At 39.8% G+C, this 21917-nt stretch overlaps 1 protein-coding gene across 2 annotated transcripts in view; it reads right to left on the bottom strand.

Annotated features, from left to right (window-relative positions):
• Positions 1-21917, bottom strand: part of NR5A2 (nuclear receptor subfamily 5 group A member 2) — a 196357-nt gene that overhangs the window by 130873 nt on the left and 43567 nt on the right. For both annotated transcript variants that reach the window (XM_060774569.2, XM_060774570.2), the window contains exons 3-4: positions 21426-21567; positions 11214-11863 (exon numbers count right to left, since the gene is read on the bottom strand). In XM_060774569.2, coding sequence (XP_060630552.1) covers positions 11214-11863; positions 21426-21567 — 792 coding nt within the window. The remainder of the gene's footprint in view (positions 1-11213; positions 11864-21425; positions 21568-21917) is intronic.

The raw sequence follows: 21917 nt of genomic DNA, 5'->3' as shown, positions 1-21917 counted from the left end.
GCACTTTTATGAATGCATGGCATCGAATCGTGCCAATCTGTAACCCGCCTTGAGTCACCACATGTGAACACTGATATATATTTTCTGTTTGTCGTGGGAGTTCTGTGTGCCATCTGAACACAAGGAAGAACTTCCTAACTATGAGAGCCGTTCAGCAGTGGAACTCACTGCCCTGGAGTGTGGTGGAGGCTCCTTCTTTAGAAGCTTTTAAACAGAGGCTGGATGGCCATCTTTCAGGGGTGATTTGAATGCAATATTCCTGCTTCTTGGCAGGGGGTTGGACTGGATGGCCCACGAGGTCTCTTCCAACTCTTTGATTCTATGATTCTATGGTTGAGAAAGGCAGGCTATAAATGTCGTAAATAAATAAATGTATTGTCGAAGGCTTTCATGGCCGGAATCACTGGGTTGTTGTAGGTTTTTTCGGGCCTCACCACACTACCTCTGAGGATGCTTGCCAGAGATGCAGGCGAAATGTCAGGAGGGAATGCCTCTAGACCATGGCCATATAGCCCGAAAAAACCTACAACAACCCTAAATAAATAAAATTTCCAAATTATCTTTATGGACATGAAACGGAACATAAGTTTTTAAGAAACAGTTTTTTCCCCTGTTATCTGCATCTAAATATACTTGTAATTTTTCACGGCTAATTTTACCACACATGAACTAATGATATTTATTTCTCCAAGAAGCCAGGAATAAGTCATGTTATTATTATGATCAGCGGCTTTGAAGAGAATAATATAAGCAACAAGACAAATCTAATTTTATGAAAATCCAGTTAAATTCACACTCAGCTCTCACAAATGTAGAAAACAAAATCCCAACTCCATCAATTCAATTATAATGGGGCTTACTTTGGATACATTATTTATTCCATAATAATTCTGAAAGTGGGGAATTGAGCAAACAAAGAGCTGATTTTGGCAAAATGACTGTTAAATGTCGACCAACACTAAGCATTTAGTGCTCTGCATTCTGGATTTTAAGTTCACTTCCAAGAAATCCTTTTCTCTTAAAAACAGCTTTGCACCGAGCGAAAGAAATATAAAACCGTTCTGACATGATCCCCCCCCCTTTTGCCCCCACTGTTACATTCTTTTCTGTCCACAAACAATTTCCGTTGGGAAAAGTGCCACGTAATATTGACAGTGACAACAAATTGTATAGCCTGGTGAACATCTGTTTCCGACCCCCTCACCAGTCCTTGCAGGTTGCCTGCTTCGGAGCGAGTTCGTCTTCCCAAACTGTCCAGCCGCAAAGGAACTGGAAATTGCTGGGACTGAAAGGAGAGGCTTTATTATTGGAACACCGGAAAACTTTATCACCCTGCTGGGATGTTCTGTATCTTTTTCTGTTTCGAGTGACTGGATTAGAACGAGGGTCAGGTTAGTAAACATTGGCCCGTGGGACCATTGTTTCCAATAAAACAGGAGGAAAAAACAACTTTTGGTGCAAAACGGCTGCATACCCAAACAAGTTTTTATGCAATATGTTGTTACATAAATAACATGTATGCATTAACATGCCATGCACTAGTGTGAGCAAAACGAAAATCATAGAATCATAGAATCATAGAATCAAAGAGTTGGAAGAGACCTCATGGGCCATCCAGTCCAACCCCCTGCCAAGAAGCAGGAATATTGCATTCAAATCACCCCTGACAGATGGCCATCCAGCCTCTGCTTAAAAGCTTCCAAAGAAGGAGCCTCCACCACACTCCGGGGCAGAGAGTTCCATTGCTGAACGGCTCTCACAGTCAGGAAGTTCTTCCTAATGTTCAGATGGAATCTCCTCTCTTGTAGTTTGAAGCCATTGTTCCGCGTCCTAGTCTCCAAGGAAGCAGAAAACAAGCTTGCTCCCTCCTCCCTGTGGCTTCCTCTCACATATTTATACATGGCTATCATATCTCCTCTCAGCCTTCTCTTCTTCAGGCTAAACATGCCCAGTTCCCTAAGCCGCTCCTCATAGGGCTTGTTCTCCAGACCCTTGATCATTTTAGTCGCCCTCCTCTGGACACATTCCAGCTTGTCAATATCTCTCTTGAATTGTGGTGCCCAGAATTGGACACAATATTCCAGATGTGGTCTAACCAAAGCAGAATAGAGGGGTAGCATTACTTCCTTAGATCTAGACACTATGCTCCTATTGATGCAGGCCAAATCTCTTCCTTAATTCTCATCGAGTGGGGAAAGAGCATTGAGCAAAGAGAGAAGGAAAGGTGCTCTACCTTCCTGTAAGAATGATTTGAGATAAGGGCAACATAAATATAAAATATCATCTCCAGAGCTTGGAAAAGCTACTTTTTGCACCAAGCCTCCTCGAATCTCCTAGATAGAAATACACTAAGAAGAACGCAAGGCAAGAGACCCAACCGACAGCAACCAGTGACAGGACAAAGATGGATGTTGCCTTCAAATCCAGCGACACCCCTGTAGGCTGATATTTCCTCTGTTTAGCAAACAGGCCTGTTAAGGAATTTCCTTGGCAAAGCGACAACATGGAAACATCCTTCATCCCCCCCACAGAACTCATGAGCCAGCTAAAAACCATTTCCTATGCTATGGCAACAATATCTGCGTAAGGTTAAACAAGACATTTCATACCATCCTCTACTCAGGCCACCACCGTATCTATTTCGGGAGTCTTCTTTTGTTCAACCTTTGCTAATAATAGTGACCTAGCTGGGGTGTTATTTATAGTTCTTTAAAGACTTGTTGCCTGAGTTTTCAGAACACTTTATTCATGTATATTTCCTGTGTTTATTGTTACCTTGCTGTTTTTTATAAGTCATCATTAAATGTCCCTGATCCAAGATTTTTATTTAGTAACAGATTATGAAAGAAACCTTTCCTCCATCCAAGAATCAAGCCAGGTTGAGTCAGAGGTCTTTCTGCTCATGTTGAAGCAGAAGTCTGCTTGACTCTTTCGATGGGACTGCTTCCTAGATAATTATGTATAGGGCAGACTGCAACCTTTATGTTAAACGAAGACATTTATTTATTTATTTCGAATATTTGTACCCCGCCCTTCTCAACCCCTTGCAGGGGACTCAGAGCGGCTTCCAATCGTCAGCAATTCGATGCCTCAATATATCTATATATATAAAAATGCTCTATGAATAATGAGTACCTTAAAAACAAAAGAACCAATGAACGAAGTCACACCAAATTTGGCAACACTCAAAATTTGGCATCACTCAAAAAATTATGATTTTGTCATTTGGGAGTTGTAGTTGCTGGGATTTATAGTTCACCTACAATCAAAGAGCATTCTGAACTCCATCAAGAGCATTCTGAACTCCATCAACTCCATCAACGATGGAATTGAACCAAGCTTGGCACACAGGACTCCCATGACCAACAGACAACACTAGAAGGGTTTGGTGGGCATTGACCTTGAGTTTGGGAGTTGTAGTTCACCTACATCTAGAGAGCACTGTAGACTCAAACAATGATGGATCTGGACCAAACTTGGCACAAATACTCAATACGTCCAAATATGAACACAGATGGAGTTTGGGGAAAATAGACCTTGACATTTGGGAGTTGTAGTCACTGGGATTCACAGTTCACTGTGAACCCCCATGACCATCAGAAAATACTTAAGACCACCCAATCCAACTCTCTTCATCAGGGCAAAAAAAAAAAACGTAATCAAAGTCCTCCTGACAAAGAGCCATCCAGCCATAGATAGATAGATAGATAGATAGATATAGATAGATAGATATGATTCACACACAGAGGGTAAGAAAACATAAACAAAGCCCTCCTGACAAAGAGCCATCCAGCCATAGATATAGATAGATAGATATGATATGATTCACACACAGAGAGATATCGTATCATAGATTTGAAAGGGACCCCTAAAGAAGGACAATTATATGCTGTATGTTCCAGAGTAGGCAAACCAGACAATCTCCACATCAACACTGACATAGAAACAACAAGGAATACTGTTTACCCACAAGCAGAAAGGAATTACATATATTAGAAACTATTACTTTATTTTCCAGATCACCAGACTGGGCCACAGCAATGCGTGGCAGGGAATGGCTAGTACATAATAAAAACAGTCAATAATTATAAATAGTTAAAAACATTAAAACAATACAATTAAAATCTACTAAGAATTGCCACTCTGGTGGCCATTATTAGCCAAAAAACGTGGTTGGATGCTCCATCAAATTTATCCATAATCCATTGCCAAGCCATTGCCAACATTTTTATTGCCATTGTCCGCTTAATCACCGGAAGGCCTGGTCTCACATCCATGTTTTTAACTTTTTTCCTAAAGGTTAGGAGGGATGAAGATGACCTAATTTCCTCAGGGAGTGAGTTCCGCAGGGGGCCACCACTGAGAAGGCCCCGTCCCTTGTCCCCACCAAGCATGTTTGAGACAAATCCGTAAGTCTGTTCAGCATTATCATAATCCTTTCCAAACTCTGGTCGTCATTACCTTGTCAGTCCGCCAGATTACCCAAAGGCCTGGTCCCATATCCATGTTTTCAACTTCCTTCTGAAGGAAAGGAGGGATGTCGATGACCTAATTTCCCCGGGGAGTGAATTCCACAGGCGAGGGGCCACCACTGAGAAGGCCCTGTCCCTCGTCCCCACCAGTCTCACTTGTGATAAAGGTGAGGCCAAGAGCAGGGCCTCCCTAGAAGATCTTAAACTCCAAGGTGGGACGTAGAAGGAGATACATTCAGACAGGTATGCTGGACTGGAGTCATATAGGATTTTATAGGTCAAAACCAGCACTTTGAATTGTGCTCGGAATTGGATCGGCAGCCAGTGGAGCTGACATTAAAGATGAGTGGTTATAGTTTCTTTCCAGTCACTTCTAGTTTCTTTCCAGTCACTAACAGCAACACTGGGAAACACTGTGGTAAATAGAAATGTTGCTAAATGCATGTCTGTCTATCTAGTCAAACATTTTCCATAATTTTAGTGACTTGCACACTGTTGTTTCTTTAACACGAATGCTAGACATTGCTGCACTTTGTTATTAGATTTCTTAATTTGATGGTACAATCTCCCTAACACTGTGGCAAGAAATAGCTTGGCACAGCAAAAATGACATTAGGGAAGTGATATGAAGTGATTACAGAAGACCGTATGTCACACTTGTAATTATATCCAGCTCTACTGTTCGGCAAGCTGATGCATTCTTCCCCATGTAGTACACATAAAGGGCAATCCTCATCAATAGTTGAGTTTCTCAATGTACGCTTGTCGCCGGGGAATGTAATTGAATTTTGCTTCAGGTTCCATAGCATCTCTTGGGCAGTCTCTGGAAGTATCTTACTATGTTATACATCTAATCAATTACTGAGCAGGCCCTCCAAGAAATGAGATATATTTTGCCATTCCTTTACTTCCATTAGTATTTATTATTAGGTAAAATGTGTTGTAAAACTCTCACCATTTGGCTGGGAAGCTAATGGTTTATCTATGATTCCATACATTTATTTATTTATTTTACTATATTTATATACAGTCCCTCTCTGCCCGCAGGTGACTCGGGGCGGTTCACAGTTGGTACCAAGACCACAAAATACAATTAAAGACATTAAAATATTATAAAACCATAGCAAAATTAATACCAAACATGTATTATTAATGACTCCTTACTGAAAACATGGGTTAATCACATCGTCTAATTGTTCCATTACCTATGTCAGTCACATTGTACTTGCAAACGCTTGCTCAAAATGCCAAGTCTTGACTTTCCTTCGAAATGTTAAAAGGGAGGGTGCCGATCTAATATCCCTAGGGATGGCATTCCATAGCTGTGGGGCTACCACTGAGAAGGTCCTTGTTTTTCATCCCCGCCAGCCGTGCTATTGACAAGGGCGGGATTGAGATCAGGGCCTCCCTAGATGATCTTAAAGTCCTAGAAGGTTCATAAGGGGAGATGCATTCAGACAGGTAAATTGGGCCAGAACCATTTAGGGCTTTATAGGCTAAAGCCAGCCCTTTAAATTTTGCCCGGTAGCAAATACATGTCTTGGACATTTGTTGGTCACTCTGCATTCAAGCAATCAATGTTCCGCAAAATGTGTGATAGAAAATAGAACACAGACAATTCTAACCAAGTACAGTTTATATTTGGGGGTGCATCTGAATATAGTTTGACATCACTTTAACTGCTATGGCACAATGCTATGAAATATTGGGAGTTGTAGTTTGGAAGAGAAACTAAAGACCTTGTAAGACTCACAATTCCATATAATTGAGCCATGATGGTGAAAGTGATGTCAAACTGCATTAATTTTCTACAGTGTACACTCATGCTTCCATAATCTGTAGATAATTAGTATAAGCCAGTTCCACACTGGTGAACATGACAGTACATTAACAAGGAAGAGTGCCGGGGGGGGGGGGGGGACTCTTTGATTCCGCGTCCAGGCAGATCTGGTGTCTCACTAAACTCAGAATTCCATAGGATCCAGCCATTGTCATTTAAAGAGAATCATAGTGCTATAACTGTGTAGTGTCAAAGTGTCCCTTGCCACCAGGCCCGTAGCCAGGATTTTGTTTCAGGGGGGAGCTGAGTTTGATTGGGGGGGGGGGCTGAGTCTGAGTGAAAGAGCAAACCTTTTGTATCGTTACCCCAATTCCCCCCATGCATATGGGTTATATTGAGCATGGTGATCAGATCATGATATGAATAAACATAATATAATAATATAAACATAACATAATAATGTACCAGTAAGGCCTTCTCGTGGACCACCATGAGAATTTGGGGGGGGGGGGGGGGCTGAAGCCCCCCAAGCCCCCCCCCCTGGCTACATGCCACCTATCCCATAGGTTTGCTGCCAACATTATCACCAGTGATAGTTCACAGTCTGAGAAACCATAGCTTTTAGAAATGCATTACCATGCTATGAATTGCCATCTGTATCAATATCTTATTTGTTTAAAAAATCTGTTATCTGTTTTTCAGCCATGCCTTCCAGACATAATATTTTTACAAATACTATAAAATCAAACAAACAAGAATAGGTAGTAAAACCGTGTCACAGAAAATAACATTTTTTAAAAAGCGAAACCTTTAAAAGACTGAGTAAATAAAAATGCTTACTCTAGGCACCGCATAAAATAAATAGTGCAAAATGCATTGATAATGAAAAGCATGCTGAACAACCCTACAGACAGATATGTACGCACACAGCCATTTATCATTATTATTGTTCCTTCTCAACAGTATTCTTTTATCAATTCTGGTTTGAAGAAGAAACCGTTTGCTATGCAGATCAAGCTTCTGCTGGCTTGCATTGCCACAGGTGCCTCTTTCAAATAAATTCAAGCTGTTAATGCCATTAGCTAATGATGCATGTGGACTGCCTACATTATATGAGCCACATCATATTAAGAACTTGCTACTGAACTATGTTTCTTCCCTACTCACAATCCCCATTTCCTTTTGTGTTTCTGTTTGTGTATGTTTTAACAGCTGTAAGCCTGAGGGCAAAAACAATTGTCTTGTCTTGTTTTGTTTTGTTTTATATGTCATTCACTTCCGAAAACTCTTTCAGTGCAACGCTGGGATATAATTCTGCAGAATTTAGGCACAATTGTTCATGATATCAAAAGGGTCGTTCTGATCAGGACCACAGTATATACATCTCTGCTGTCTGCTTCTACAAATATGCTCCTGAGGACTTTTACAAGTTGGACACACATACATTTATTCCACTCAACTATTTCCCCTGTTCATATGATGATGCAACCATGACCAAAAACGTTTCATTAGCACAATACATCCTGACTGCAAATAGAGTAGGGACACAACCTAGGAGTCGTTTCGTAAGACAGTTTGTACATTAACACACATGGACAGCTCATATTCATTGGAATGGATTGTGCTCCAGACAGCTGCCTTCTGGCTTTTCACTTGACACTGATTACACTATGTAACATGATTTTTGTTCCTGGGTTATAAATGTCATTTCCTAATTGGTTCTATCATAAAAACATGGACAAAGTTTTCTTCCTGCAGCACATTTTGCTCTAGTTTTTCAATAAATATCTCATAGAATCTCAACCAATTCAACGTAGTTTGCGGTGGCCACAAAAATGAGGTTTCTGAAGTATAACAACTACTGTCAAAGTACTACACAATTAAACGGGAAAGAACACTTTCAAATCAGGAGCCATTTTTTTCAAATGTTGTTACATAGTGTTGTTTGGGATGATATCTCCAGTGTTTACAATGAGGAAAGCTACAACCTACAATCCATTCTTCAGTTGGTAGAATTAAATAAAATCACCATCTTTTGTGTATGGCTTTGCAAAATAGATTTGGATACACCATCATTTGGATCCTCTGCCATAGGCTACGTGAATTAAATATTTGCTTGAATATTTGTATTATTTTACGTGCTTAGAACCCACTGAAATCAAGAGAAACCAATCCTTTAACCTTCATTTCAGTAGACTTTTTGAAACCAAACTTTCATGGATTCATCCTATGTAATAATGGAGAATGAATTTGCTAAGTGTAGATCATTATGGATTCATAACATAAAAGATAGAACTAGCAGACATGTGGCCTTATCATATTGGGATATAATCCGTTTATATCATTATGTATCTCATATTTTTTAAGGACTGGATGCATACTGAATTGAGATGGGATGCATACTCTCCTCATCACACCTGATTATTACGATACTTATGATTTGTAAATACAGAAAAAAACAGAGAAAGATGCAATAGATAACATGTTAACTGCAGCAGGATTACTGATAATGAAGAATTAGAAAGGTAAAATAAATATACCAATTGAAGAATGGTATAAAGAACTATGGAAAATAGCAATAAATGATAAATTAACATGTAGGTTAAGAGTCAGGAAAGGGGTATTGAAGGAAAACAACTTTGATGAAGTTTGGGGGAAAAATATTGAGAACGGATTAAAAGAAGTAGATGGGAAATTACCTCCACAAGAAGAAATGGTATTTTGGAAAGAGAATGTAAACTGAAGTGGCTTGGAAAGGGGGGAGGGGGCACAGAGGTGAAAAAAAAGGATACAAGATATATATACACTTATAGTTGATGTAATGAATTGAGGACGGAATATAACAGTATTAAAGGTATTGATGTATTGATGTATTCTAAGAAAACCAATAAAATATATTTTTTAAAAAGAAAATACTACACTTTGACTCATCATACTACAGGAGGCTGGCTCCTCCCAATCTATTCAAAACACCCTCTACAGAAGTTATTTTAATTGATGTGTTTAATAAGTTACATTTAAATTGTTTGGTTTTAATTGTAATTGTGTTTTTAAACATGTATGTTTGGCATCAAATTGCTGCCTGTTGTAAGGCTGTCTTGAGTTTATGCCTTCCCACCACCACCAAAACAAGTTTTTTCTTCAGTGAGCTCACTGTCTGGTGACAAAGTGGTTGTCACTCATATCACACATTAAACAATAAGATAATCATGGCCACTTTTTCTTCTGGCTATACAGAGGTTACAGTTATTTAATCTACTTGAGCTATTTTCCACTTTGAGAGGCCATTCCATGATAGTTTGCTGCCTGAAGAAAGGAAGATGCTCCCAGTTCCACATATTGGCAGCTGAAGCAGGTCTTTGCTCTTCACACTGCTGATAGTAAGTACCCTCAACTGAACATGAAAGTAACAGCCTACCTTAGGAGTCCATAACAGGCTGTATGGCACAGTTCTACCTTTAAATTTATTTATCTATTTCGGTTTCTTCTACCCCGTCCTTCTCACCCCGAAGGGACTCAGGGCGGCTTACAAAAGCACAAATTCTATGCCAGCATCACATAACAGTAGTAAAACAAGATAACATCAATTAAACAGTTAAACAGTTGAACAGTTAAACAACAATTCCTGCATTACAACCCTAAAACCAATACAACCAATAAAACAATACAAACCCAATTACTCCTCATAGCCGGTCAGCGTTTGCTATCTCATAGTCCATTTTCCAATTCCACATTGTAGGTCCTGTCAGTCCTAGTCGTTTGATTGTCCTTATCTAGTTGTCAGATTGCCCAAAGGCCTGGTCCCACAACCACGTCTTTACTTTTCTCCTGAAGGAAAGGAGGGATGTTGATGCCCTAATTTCTCCCGGGAGCGAGTTCCACAGGTGAGGGGCCACCACCGAGAAGGCCCTGCTCCTCGTTCCCACCAACCTCACTTGTGATAGCAGTGGGGTCGAGAGCAGGGCCTCCCCAGATGATCTCAGACTCCGGGGTGGGACATAGAGGGAGATAAGTTCGGACAGATACACTGGCAATTGTTCTCTGCTCCTACCCCCTCCTACCCCCAATTTGCTTCCTAAAACAATGTACTGTTTAATGAGAAGTCCCATCCTGGTTGTTTCTGTATTTCAATAACCTACTTACTCTTCTCCAACATCACCCCCCTATAATTTCTGAGGAGTACACAAACAGGTCTGAAAAAGGAAAGTCTTTTTTTCTATTCCAGAAAACATTTGCACCTATTCCCAACACTGCTGTCCTAGACAGCTGTCTACAATCACCTTTGTAAGATCAACCACGTAAGGAATGCCTTAGAACAGCTCCCGAGGGTCTCCTATTTTTGAAGTTTTGAACTGCAGATTTATAGAGCAGGGGCTCTACTTTCTGTTATTGCTCATTTACAAGAAGATGATGACTAGCAATGCAAGTGTACTTTTCATTCTTGTGGGATGATGGTGACTTTTGATCAAAGAACAGTCTGTGGTTGTAAGTTGTTCTGAGAAAAAGGACCAATGGTATAGTCCAATTATTGAGCTCTAAACCAGGGGTCCTTAAACTAAGGCCCGCGGGCCGAATCCGGCCCTCCAAGATCATTTACCCGCCTCTCGCTCAGGATCAACCTAAGTTGTTGTTGTGAAAGCACACAACAACAACAACAACAATCCTATCTCATCAGCCAAAAGCAGGCCCACACTTCCCATTGAAATACTAATAAGAGTATATTTGTTTAAATTGTTCTTCATTTAAATTATTGTATTGTTTTTAAGTGTTTTTTTGCACTACAAATAAGATATGTGCAGTGTGCATAGGAATTCATTCAAGTTTTTTCCCAAAATATAAGCCAGCCCTCCAATGGTTTGAAGGACTGTGACCTGGCCCTCTGTTTAAAAAGTTTGAGGACCCCTGATCTAAACGATAAAGTTCATAAACATGCCATATTAAAAAACAATTGTACAACATACCTTAAGTTCTCTGAAGAAAATGCTACTCCTGGCCCACTCGACAATTGAGAAGAGGGTTTGGTCAGCCATTTTACACATCAGCCCAAAGGTGTTGAGCTTTTCATGCTTGCTTCGGTTGGCTTGTTCTTGCTGCAAGTATGCCATGATCTTTCCCTGGACCTGCGGCTCATCTGGCTCACACTTCAAGAGTTCCAAGATCAGATGAGGAATACTTGCTGGTGAGCTTGTCTGATGGTAACCATCCATGTAAGAATAGCCCATGATGGACTCTGGGGAGCTAGTGTAAGGATCAGGATACTCGGACTTGATAGCACGGCTTGGAAAGTGACCGTAGGGCTGGTAACCTTGGAGGCTGCCATGTGGTGGCATGGCCATGCTAATAGGAGAAGTGACAAAGGGACTCCGGTCATAGTCTGCAGGAGGCAAGGCTGTATGGTTGAGAGGTAGGCCTTTGGAGGCAGAATGTATATTCTGGATGGCCGAGGAGATGGTTAGGTCTGTGGGCATCGCTTGGATTACCTGAGTCATGGCTTCCAACTTGAGTCCATTTGCTCGGATAAGAGCTTTCTTCTGCTGCTTCAGTGCCCGGTCTCTCTTGTACATTGGTCCAAACTTGTTTCGACCCCCACGCATTCGGTCAGCTCTCACAGCTGTTGAAAGTGGAGGTAACAAAAGAGAGAAAGGTGTTACAATTGTGGTTGTGAAACAAACAGAAGTACTTGTTTAAACATTCTCATTTTTAAGATGGAATATCCCAATGAACTCAAAACAGCACACATGGCACTTTGGCTGGAACTACACAGTCATATAATGCAGTTCCAAATTGCATTATATGGTCAGTGTAAATCAGTGGTTCTCAACCTGGGGTCTCCAGATATTTTTGGCTTACAACCCCCAGAAATCCCAGCCAGTTTACCAACTGTTAGGATTTCTGGGAGTTGAAGGCCAAAAACATCTGAGGACCCCAGGTTGAGAACCACTGGTGTAGATACATATAATATGTTGCTTCACTGTCCATTTGTGACACGGATGAAGCACTTCCTTGTTCTTTGCATGCTTGCTGGAGAATTTTATGGCCTCGTAAATTAGTGAAATTTGCCTCCCCGCATAAGCGGTACCTAAATTTCCTACTTGACAGATGAAACTGTCTTTCGGGCTGCAAAGCTTGACAACAAGCTACACAAATTGTTTGGAAGCTCACTCCGACCCGGGAGTGAGCTCATGACCTTTCAGTCAGTAATGATCTTAATGCAGCTGACTCCAAGCCACAGTCCCGGAATGGTTTGTCATGTCCCATGTTTTTAAGCTCCATGTTTAATAAAGCTTCACAATCTTGTTTTGACACTGAATTCAGCCCACTGAAGGGACACTATTTTAAATGACATCCTACATTCTGGTTGTTTTGAAAACAAAGATTTTGCAGATCTTTCTGATGAAAGAATGAAACAGCTATAACACTATTACTGAGAGTTAGTGTTGCAATATTGTTTGTGTGCTGGACCACTGTACAGCGGAGTTGGGATCCTTGCTAAACTATGGAAACTAATAGAGTGACAAGTCACACTCTCTTAATGGAAGGCAATGGGAAACCCTTGCTGAACAAATCCTGCCAATAATACCCCAGGACAAGGATGCAATAAGTTAGAAATGTCTTGGCACATAACAACAATTTTATTGGGTTGTTGTAGGTTTTTCCGGGCTATATGGCCATGTTTTGAGGCAATGTCTCCTGACGTTTCGCCTGCATCTATGGCAAGCATCCTCAGAGGTTGTGAGGTCTGTTGGACTAGGAAAAAGGGTTTATATATCTGTGGAATGATCAGGGCGGGACAAAGGACTTTTGTCTGTTGGAGCTAGGTGTGAATGTTAAGTGACCACCTTGATTAGTAGGCTTGGGCAATCCATGGTTCTAAATGGTTCTAAAGTACTTACAAAACTAAAGTTCTGGTGGTGAAAATTTCAGAACTCTAACAAAACTTTTAAAATTTAATTATTATTTCATTATTGGTGATTTTAATGACAGTACCAATTAGGAACTGCCATTTATTATGAAATTTTGAGAGTTTTGTTAGAGTTCTGATATTTTCACCACCAGAACTTTAGTTTTGTAAGTACTTTAGAACCATTTAGAACCATGGATTGCCCAAGCCTATTGATTAGCATTTAATGGTTTGGAAGTGCCTGGGGGGAATCTTTTGTTGAGAGTGATTTGATGTGCCTGATTGTTTACTCTCTGTTGTTTTGCTGTTGTAATTTTTGAGTTTTTTTAATACTGGTAGCCAGGTTTTTTTCATTTTCATGATTTCTTCCTTTCTGTTGAAATTGTCCACATGCTTTTGGATTTCAATGGCTTCTCTGTGTAGTCTGACATGGTGGTTGTGAGAGTGGTCCAGCATTTCTGTGTTCTCAAATAATATGCTGTGTCCAGATTGGTTCATCAGGTGCTCTGCTATGGCTGACTTCTCTGGTTGAAGTAGTCTGCATTGCCTTTCATGTTCCTATACAGAGAAGCCATTGAAATCCACAAGCATGTGGACAATTTCAACAGAAAGGAAGAAACCATGAAAATGAACAAAATCTGGCTGCCAGTATTTAAAAAACTCAAAAATTACAACAGCAAAACAACAGAGAGTAAACAATCAGGCACATCAAATCACTCTCAACAAAAGATTCCCCGCCCAGGCACTTCCAAGCCATTAAATGCTAATCAAGGTGTGAAACATTCACACCTAGCTCCAGCAGACAAAAGTCCTTTGCCCCACCCTGGTCATTCCACAGATATATAAACCCATTTTCCTACTTCCAACAGACCTCACTACCTCTGAGGATGCTTGCCATAGATGCAACAGACCTCACTACCTCTGAGGATGCTTGCCATAGATGCAGGCGAAACGTTGGGAGAAAATGCCTCTAGAACATGGCCATATAGCCCGGAAAAACCTACAACAACCCAGTGATTCCGGCCATGAAAGCCTTCGACAATACATTGAACAATTTCATTAGTGCCCTTTAGTTGCAAACTACAAGCTCTTCAGAAAGTCTTTGGGTTTCCCCCCTCACCCACTACCCCAGCTTCTGGAGTCATTTCCAGATAAGCCATAGGCAGCCAGGTGCCACTCACTCTAAAGATGCAACTGCTATTGCCCTTCAGCGCACAATACAATTAAGCTTGGAAAAGAGTAACAGAAATGCTCCCTCCCCCCCCAAAAAAACCCAGCTGTCTTGTGGTCTTTGTTGGAACAACATGTCACGAAAGCATATTTTAAGCAGGTCTCACTCTGCTTATCCTTCCCACTGGCAATTAGATGGCAAGAAGGCCCTTTGACAGCTTGGTGACACACTGTGATGGCCGGAGGTGACGTTCCTAAGCTTTTATCTTAAGGATTAGCCTGCCATTAAAAATGTATTAGGCATTCCTAGGTACACAGAGAGCCGTACATTATCATAAAGAGGTGTTAACAATTAATGATTTGAGCCTAAACTGTAATTTATGGACTTGGATTAAGGATCATGTATCACCATTGAAGAAACATGCATATAAATGTCATGAGCATTTACGATTATGAGAGCGCACGGTTCTTCCTGCTCTGCCGATAAGGAAGGGAAGTTGGTTTCTGGGACTGTGGCAGAGGGATGGCAAGACAATATTTAATAGAGGAACTTAAAAAGGATGCGTTGTTGTAGGTTTTTCCGGGCTATATGGCTATGTTCTAGAGGCATTTTTTCCTGACGTTTCGCCTGCATCTATGGCAAGCATCCTCAGAGGTAGTGAGGTCTGTTGGAAGTAGGAAAATGGGATTATATATCTGTGGAATGACCAGGGTGGGACAAAGGACTTTTGTCTGCTGGAACTAGGTGTGAATGTTTTAACTAACCACCTTGTTTAGCATTTAATGGCTTGGAAGTGCCTGGGGGAATCTTTCGTTGAGAGGTGATTTGATGTGCCTGGTTGTTTACTCTCTGTTGTTTTGCTGTTGTAATTTTAGAGTTTTTTAATACTGGTAGCCAGATTTTGTTCATTTTTATGGTTTCCTCTTTTCTGTTGAACTTGTGGATTTCAATGGCTTCTCTGTGTAGTCTGACATGGTGGTTGTGAGAATGGTCTAGCATTTCACTACACACTACATCAAGGACTCAGCCCACTTCATTGAAAAAATCAGCAATCTCAAGCTAAATACCAACGACAGGAGTGTCAGAAATACAGGCAGTGTCTGGATTATGAACGAGATAGGTTCTGTAGGTTTGTTCTTAAGATGAATTTGTATGTAAGTCAGAACAGGGACATTTTAAAATGTATTTATTTATTTAAAACTTTTGTATTCCGATCTTCTCTACTAGGGCTGGGCGGTTTCGTTTTGTTAATTCATAATTCGTTAATAATTCGTTAATTTTTTCAATTACAAAACGATAACGAACCATTCTGGAGCAATTATTAAAAAAAACGAATTTTCAAAAACGTTTTGTAAATGCTTCGTATTTCGATATTGTATTCGTTTCGTTATTGTTTTGAGGTTGTTTTGTTATTATTTCCGCATGTCTGGGCCAGTTTTATGGTTTAATTAGTGAAAAAAAATTATAATATCACACCAACAGTCAAGAACAGAGGGAGAGGGAAGCTTCAGAAGGTTTTGGAGGTTTTTTAGCGTATTTCGCGGTCGCGTCCGCCATTAACGAATCGATTCGTTATTGTTTCGGAAATCGATTCGTTAATTTTTTACCATTTACGAAATTTCGTAAATATCGAACTTTTTAAAAGGAAAATTTTGTAATTATTTTAAATATCGAAACAAAAAAATCCCCAAAAAACGAATCGATTTTAGAAACAAATTTTTCCGTTGTTACCCAGGCCTATTCTCTACCCCTACGGAGGGACTCAGACCGGCTAACAGCAATGCCACAATACAGTCTAAAACAGAGGTCCTCAAACTTTATAAACAGAGGGCCAGGTCACAGTCCCTCAAACTGTTGGAGGGCCGGATCATAATGTGAAAAGAACATACACACTACACATATCTTATTTGTAGTGCAGGACACTCAAAAACAATACAATAATTAAAATGAAGAACAATATTAACAAATATAAACTTATTAGTATTTCAATTGGAAGTGTGGGCCTGCTTTTGGCTGATGAGATAGGATGGTTGTTGATGTTTTGTGCTTTCAAGTCGTTTCAGACTTAGGTTGACCCTGAACGAGGGCCAGCTAAATGGAAGGGCATTCCAGAGGCGAGGGGCCACCACTGAGAAGGCCCTCTCTCTTGTCCCCACCAACCGTGCTTGTGACAGTGGTGGGAGCAAAAGGAGGGCCTCCCCGGAAGATCTTAAAGTTCATAGAGGGAGATGCGATTGTGAAGATAGGCAGGGCCTGAACCGTTTTATAATAATAATAATAATAATAATAATAATAATACTTTATTTATATACCGCTCTATCTGTCCGAGGGGGACTCAGGGCAGTTTCCAAGCAACATCACCAAAACATACACAGTAAATAGCATTACATAAAATTAACAAAACAACACAAGCATGAAATTATCACAATAGCACATATATATTAAAAATGATCCTGCCTGTTCGAATCTATTGGCTGAACTATTACAATACTGTAATTGAGCTTAATTCACATCCAAAATCTTGTTAAGAGGCAACTCTTACCGAAAACAGCCCAAATAAGTTTATTTAGAAATAAATTATACTGATTTCAGCTTTGCTCCTTTGCAATGTTTTCTGCTTATATGAGTCCGCAAGGCCAGATAATCTGGGATAAGCAGAAAACCTGGAATCAGATCCTGGGATATAGGGCCTGTCTGGAAGTGCCCGAAATGTAAATGCATGATTTAAAATCCCATTGTATTGTCGAAGGCTTTCATGGCTGGAATCACTGGGTTGTTGTAGGTTTTTTTCGGACTATATGGCCATGGTCTAGAGGCATTCTCCCCTGACGTTTCGCCTGCACCTATGGCAGGCATCCTCGGAGATAGTGAGGTCTATTGGATACTAGGAAGAAGGGTTTATATATCTGTGGAATGACTAGGGTGGGACAAAGGACTCTTGTCTGCTGGAGCTAGGTGTTAATGTTTTAACTGATCACCTTGATTAGCACATAATGGCCTGACAGTGCCTGGAGCAAACTTTTGTTGAGAGGTGATTAGATGTCCTTGTTTGTTTCCTCTCTGTTGTTGTGCTGTTGTAATTTTAGAATTTTTTTTAATACTGGTAGCCAGATTTTGTTCATTTTCATGGTTTCCTCCTTTCTGTTGAAATTGTCCACATACTTGTGTATTTCAATGGCTTCTCTGTGTAGTCTGACATGGTTGTTGTGAGAGTGGTCCAGCATTTCTGTGTTCTCAAATAAAATGCTGTGTCCAAGTTTGTTCATCAGGTGCTCTGCCTCACTACCTCTGAGGATGCTTGCCATAGATGCAGGCGAAACGTCAGGAGAGAATGCCTCTAGACCATGGCCATATAGCCCGAAAAAACCTACAACAACCCTATAACAACTCCCATTACTTGTACTTAAATCACTGCAAACAAATCAAAAATTATGTGCGGCATTTCCAAACAAAAGTTAGCTCTGAATATAACCAAACTGAGGAAAGACTAAATAGCCTGCTGGATAAGGTACTGCAAAAATATATGATAAATGTGGGGTTGCATCACTAGCCAGTACTAGAATATATCACTGGACAACTGCTTGGGGCCAATTTACAATTTGTAAAATGTTGGCATGACTTTTGTGATAGCAATGGTTCATTGGAGGAAGGGAGAGGTGTTTTTTTTTTAAAGGGGGGAGGTAATATGTCCCTGAATTTCTGCTTTGTGGTACTTTGCTTCTGAGGTTTAATGAATAATAGATTTCCAGCCATTCAAATGGTAATTTGCTAGGAGTAAAAGAATGCAAGGGAATGCAATTCTTCACCTGTATTTGTGACTTTTAAAAAAATGGCCACTGGCTATGTATACAAACTTTAGTGCTAAGAGTTTCGAAGTGGGAAAAGAAGATTGTCTAGCTTGACATGCATTTGGGAACCTGGATGTTCAACCTACTTGTATAATTGCTGTTTCATTTTATAAAATCTGAAATTCAGGTAGTATTTTTTAATTGTCTTTTAAAAAATAAAAATTAAGATACATTAAAAAATGTCAAGCTCTTCCAGAGCAAAAATCCAACTATAAAGTGCTAGTCACTCTTTGAATGAGTGTCTCATCAATGATTAGCTCAATTGCACAATTCCTCACTCCACTCAGTGGCAGAATTCCCTTGCAGAGCAAATTCCATCGATAACTAAGAATGGCCAGTTGTGCATCGGAAACATACTGATCTCTAATACAATTTTGCATTCCACACACTTAGATATGGCTGGAATGGTTGCCATCAAAATAGTTATTACTAGCTGTACCTGCCACACGTTGCTGTGGCCAACCTTCCCTCCCTCCTTCTCTCCTTCTTTCTTTCTCTTCTTCCTTCCTTCCCTCTCTCTTTCCTTCCTTCCCTCTTTTTCTTTCCCTTCTTCTTTCTTCCTTCTCTACCTGTTTCTTTTCTCGCTTCTTTGCTCTTTGGTTCAATCCTTCCTTGTCTCCTTCTTTCCTTCCTTCCCTCCCTCTTTCTCTCTTTCGTTCCTTCTCTCCTTCCTTCCTTCTATACCCTTCTTTCTTTCCTTCTTTATCTCCTTCCTTCCTTCTCTACCTTTCTTTCTTTCCTTCTTTCTCTCCTTCCCTTCTTCTTTCCCTTCTTCTCTCCTTCCTTCCTTCTATACCCTTCTTTCTTTCCTTCTTTATCTCCTTCCCTCTTTCGCTTCCTCCTTCTCTCCTTCCTTCCTTCTCTATCCTTTTTTTCCTTCCTTCACTCCTTGTCTCCTTCTTCTCTCCCTCTTTCTTTCCCTCCTTCCTTCTCTACCTTTCTTTCTTTCCTTCTTTCTCTCCTTACCTCCTTCTTTCCCTTCTTCTCTCCCTCCTTGCTTCCTTCTCTGACCTTCTTTCCTTCCTTCCTTCTCTCCTTCCTTCTTTCTTTCTGTGTATGTGTTTTGTGTGTATATATGCATATATTTGTGTATATATGTGGTTTCTGTATATATATGTGGTTTTGCGCATGCGTTGTAATGTATTTTTTTGTTTTTTGGCTTTTAAGTCCCTTCTACTGTGATTTTCAGTGTTTTTATGGGTGATGGTCACTTGTTGGCCTGAGAGGAGTCTTGTGTCTAAATTTGGTGTCAATTCGTCCAGTGATTTTTGAGTTCTGTTAATCCCACATACAAACATTACATTTTTATTTATATAGATTATCCCATGCAATAATTTAACACATATTCTCAATTGAATGCTGTTTGTTTAAAAGGATCAGTTTTATTTATGGTTAGCTCAGTGCTCCGCATTCTTCTGACAACTGCAAAATTATACTTGCAACGTGCTAGTGTAAGGTAACCATTTAATGTAGCCTTGAAATATCGCAGAAGCAAAGTCAATTTGGGATGGGTGTCACCATTTTGGGAAGCAGTGGGAGAATCATTCTGTATTTATTTATTTATTTCGTACACTTTTCTCCCGCCCTTCTTCCCCCCCCCCCCAAGGGGGGACTCAAGACGGCCTCACATAAGCGTCATACGAAGCTATCAACATATAAATAAATCTGTAAACTCCAAGAGTCTGTCAAACCCCATGAGACATAGTCTAGGAATACAGAAACACATGGCAGTAATTTCAATAATGGAAAATGGAAATAATAATGTACATGAAATAGCTAAGATAATTTTACACATTATGGATAGGGTCAGACATGGTAAGTTCATGAGTCTATCATTTCAATGGATCCATTCCAAATAGGACCGAGGCTGGATTAACTCCCATTATTCCAATAGAGGCATAAGTTGTTATTAACTAGAAGTCCCCTGCCATGTGTTGCTGTGGCCCAGTCTGTGTATATGTGTTTTGTATGTGTATATGTGTGTGTATATATTCATGTATATGTGTGTTTGCATATATGTGTGTGTGTGGTTTTGCATTGTAATGTAATTTTTGTTTTGGTTTTTTTAAAAATCTCTTCTGTTGTGTTTTTCAGTGTTTTTCTGAGTGATGGTCACTTGTTGACCTGATAGTTGTATTGTGTCCAAATTTGGTGTCAATTCGCCCAGTAGTTTTTGAATTATGTTAATCCCACAAACAAACATTACACTTTTATTTATATAGATTAATTAGTTAATGTCTTATTTTCCAACTTCATCCCGACACTTAGACATTTCTGAAACCGACAATACGGGCAATGCTTCCTTTGAGTTTTGTCAATCTGACACCCACCACGTGTTGCTGTGGCCAATCTTCCCTCTCTCTTTCTCTCCTTTCTCTCCTTCCTTCCCTCTTTTTCTTTTCCTTCTTCTTTCTTCCTTCTCTACCTGTGTCTTTCCTCAATTCCTTTGCACCTTGGTTCCATCCTTCCCTCTCTCATTCCTTCCTTATTTCACTTTTTTACTTCCTTCTCTCCTTCCTTCTCTACCTTTCTTTCCTTCTCTCATTCCCTCCTTCTTTCCCTCTTTTTCTCCCTCCTTCTCTCCTTCCTTCTCCCTTTCTGTGTATATGTGTATTGTATGTGTATATGTGCATGTTTTAAATGTGTCATGGTGTCATTGTTTTTAGTGTTTTATTTTTTGCTTGATGTTTATTGTTTGCTTTATGAGTTTTATTGCTGTATTGTTATGTTGTTGTTTTGTTGGTGGCCTTGGCCTTTGTAAGACGCATCGAGTCCTTCGGGAGATGTTAGCGGGGTATAAATAAAGTTAATAATAATAATAATAATAATAATAATAATAATATATTTGTGTATATATGTGTGTTTCTATAATATATTTGTGTATATATGTATGTTTGTGCATATATGTGTGTATATATTTGTGTATATGAGTATATATGTGTGTTTGTGTATATTCTGTGTATATGTGTTTTGTGTGTGTATATATGCATATGTGTGTGTGTGTGTGTATATTTGTGTATAGGTGTATATATGTGCTTTTGCGCATGCGTTGTAATGTATTTTTTAATTTTATGGCTTTTCAAGTCTCTTCTGTGTTTTTCAGTGTTTTAGGAGTGATGGTCACTCGTTGGTCTGATAGGTGTCTTGCGTCCAAATTTGGTGTCAATTCATCCAGTGGTTTTTGAGTTCTGTTAATCCCACAAACAAACATTACATTTTTATTTATATAGATTATTATTAATTAATGTCTTACCTTCCAACTTCATCCCGACACTTAGACATTTCTGAAACCGACAATACGGACAACGCTTCCTTTGAGTTTTGTCAATCTGGCAGCTTTGATTTTCTATGCAAGTGTACCTTTTGTTGTTCTGGACTGTCCGTTTAAAGAATCCCTGTTTTTTAAAAAAACCAAAATAAATATCACCGACAACCCCATTTGGTTCCCCAAGCATTTCTTTTGCACTCCAAAAACGTTTGCTGAATGCCCTTTTCTATTCTCAAAATACCAGTTTTCAAAGTGGCAGCTTTCCTTCTAGATATCACAATGCAGTCTCTTTGAAAAACACTAACAGGCCACAAAACAAGATGTTTTCTGAGGTTGGTCAGCGTTGATATTGATTTACTTTGGATGTTGGCGGTGAGACTTCCGTACCCTATTCCTAGTCTATAATCTTTGCAAGATGATTTCCAGTTATTTCTTTACTGGCATTTTAAGGACACAAGATGCAAGAAAAATGCCATA

Source organism: Anolis sagrei, chromosome 4 (genome assembly GCF_037176765.1).
Source record: "Anolis sagrei isolate rAnoSag1 chromosome 4, rAnoSag1.mat, whole genome shotgun sequence".
NCBI lineage: Eukaryota > Metazoa > Chordata > Lepidosauria > Squamata > Dactyloidae > Anolis > Anolis sagrei.
The sequence above is the reverse complement of the archived record's forward strand: the minus strand, read 5'-3'. Positions and strand labels throughout refer to the sequence as shown.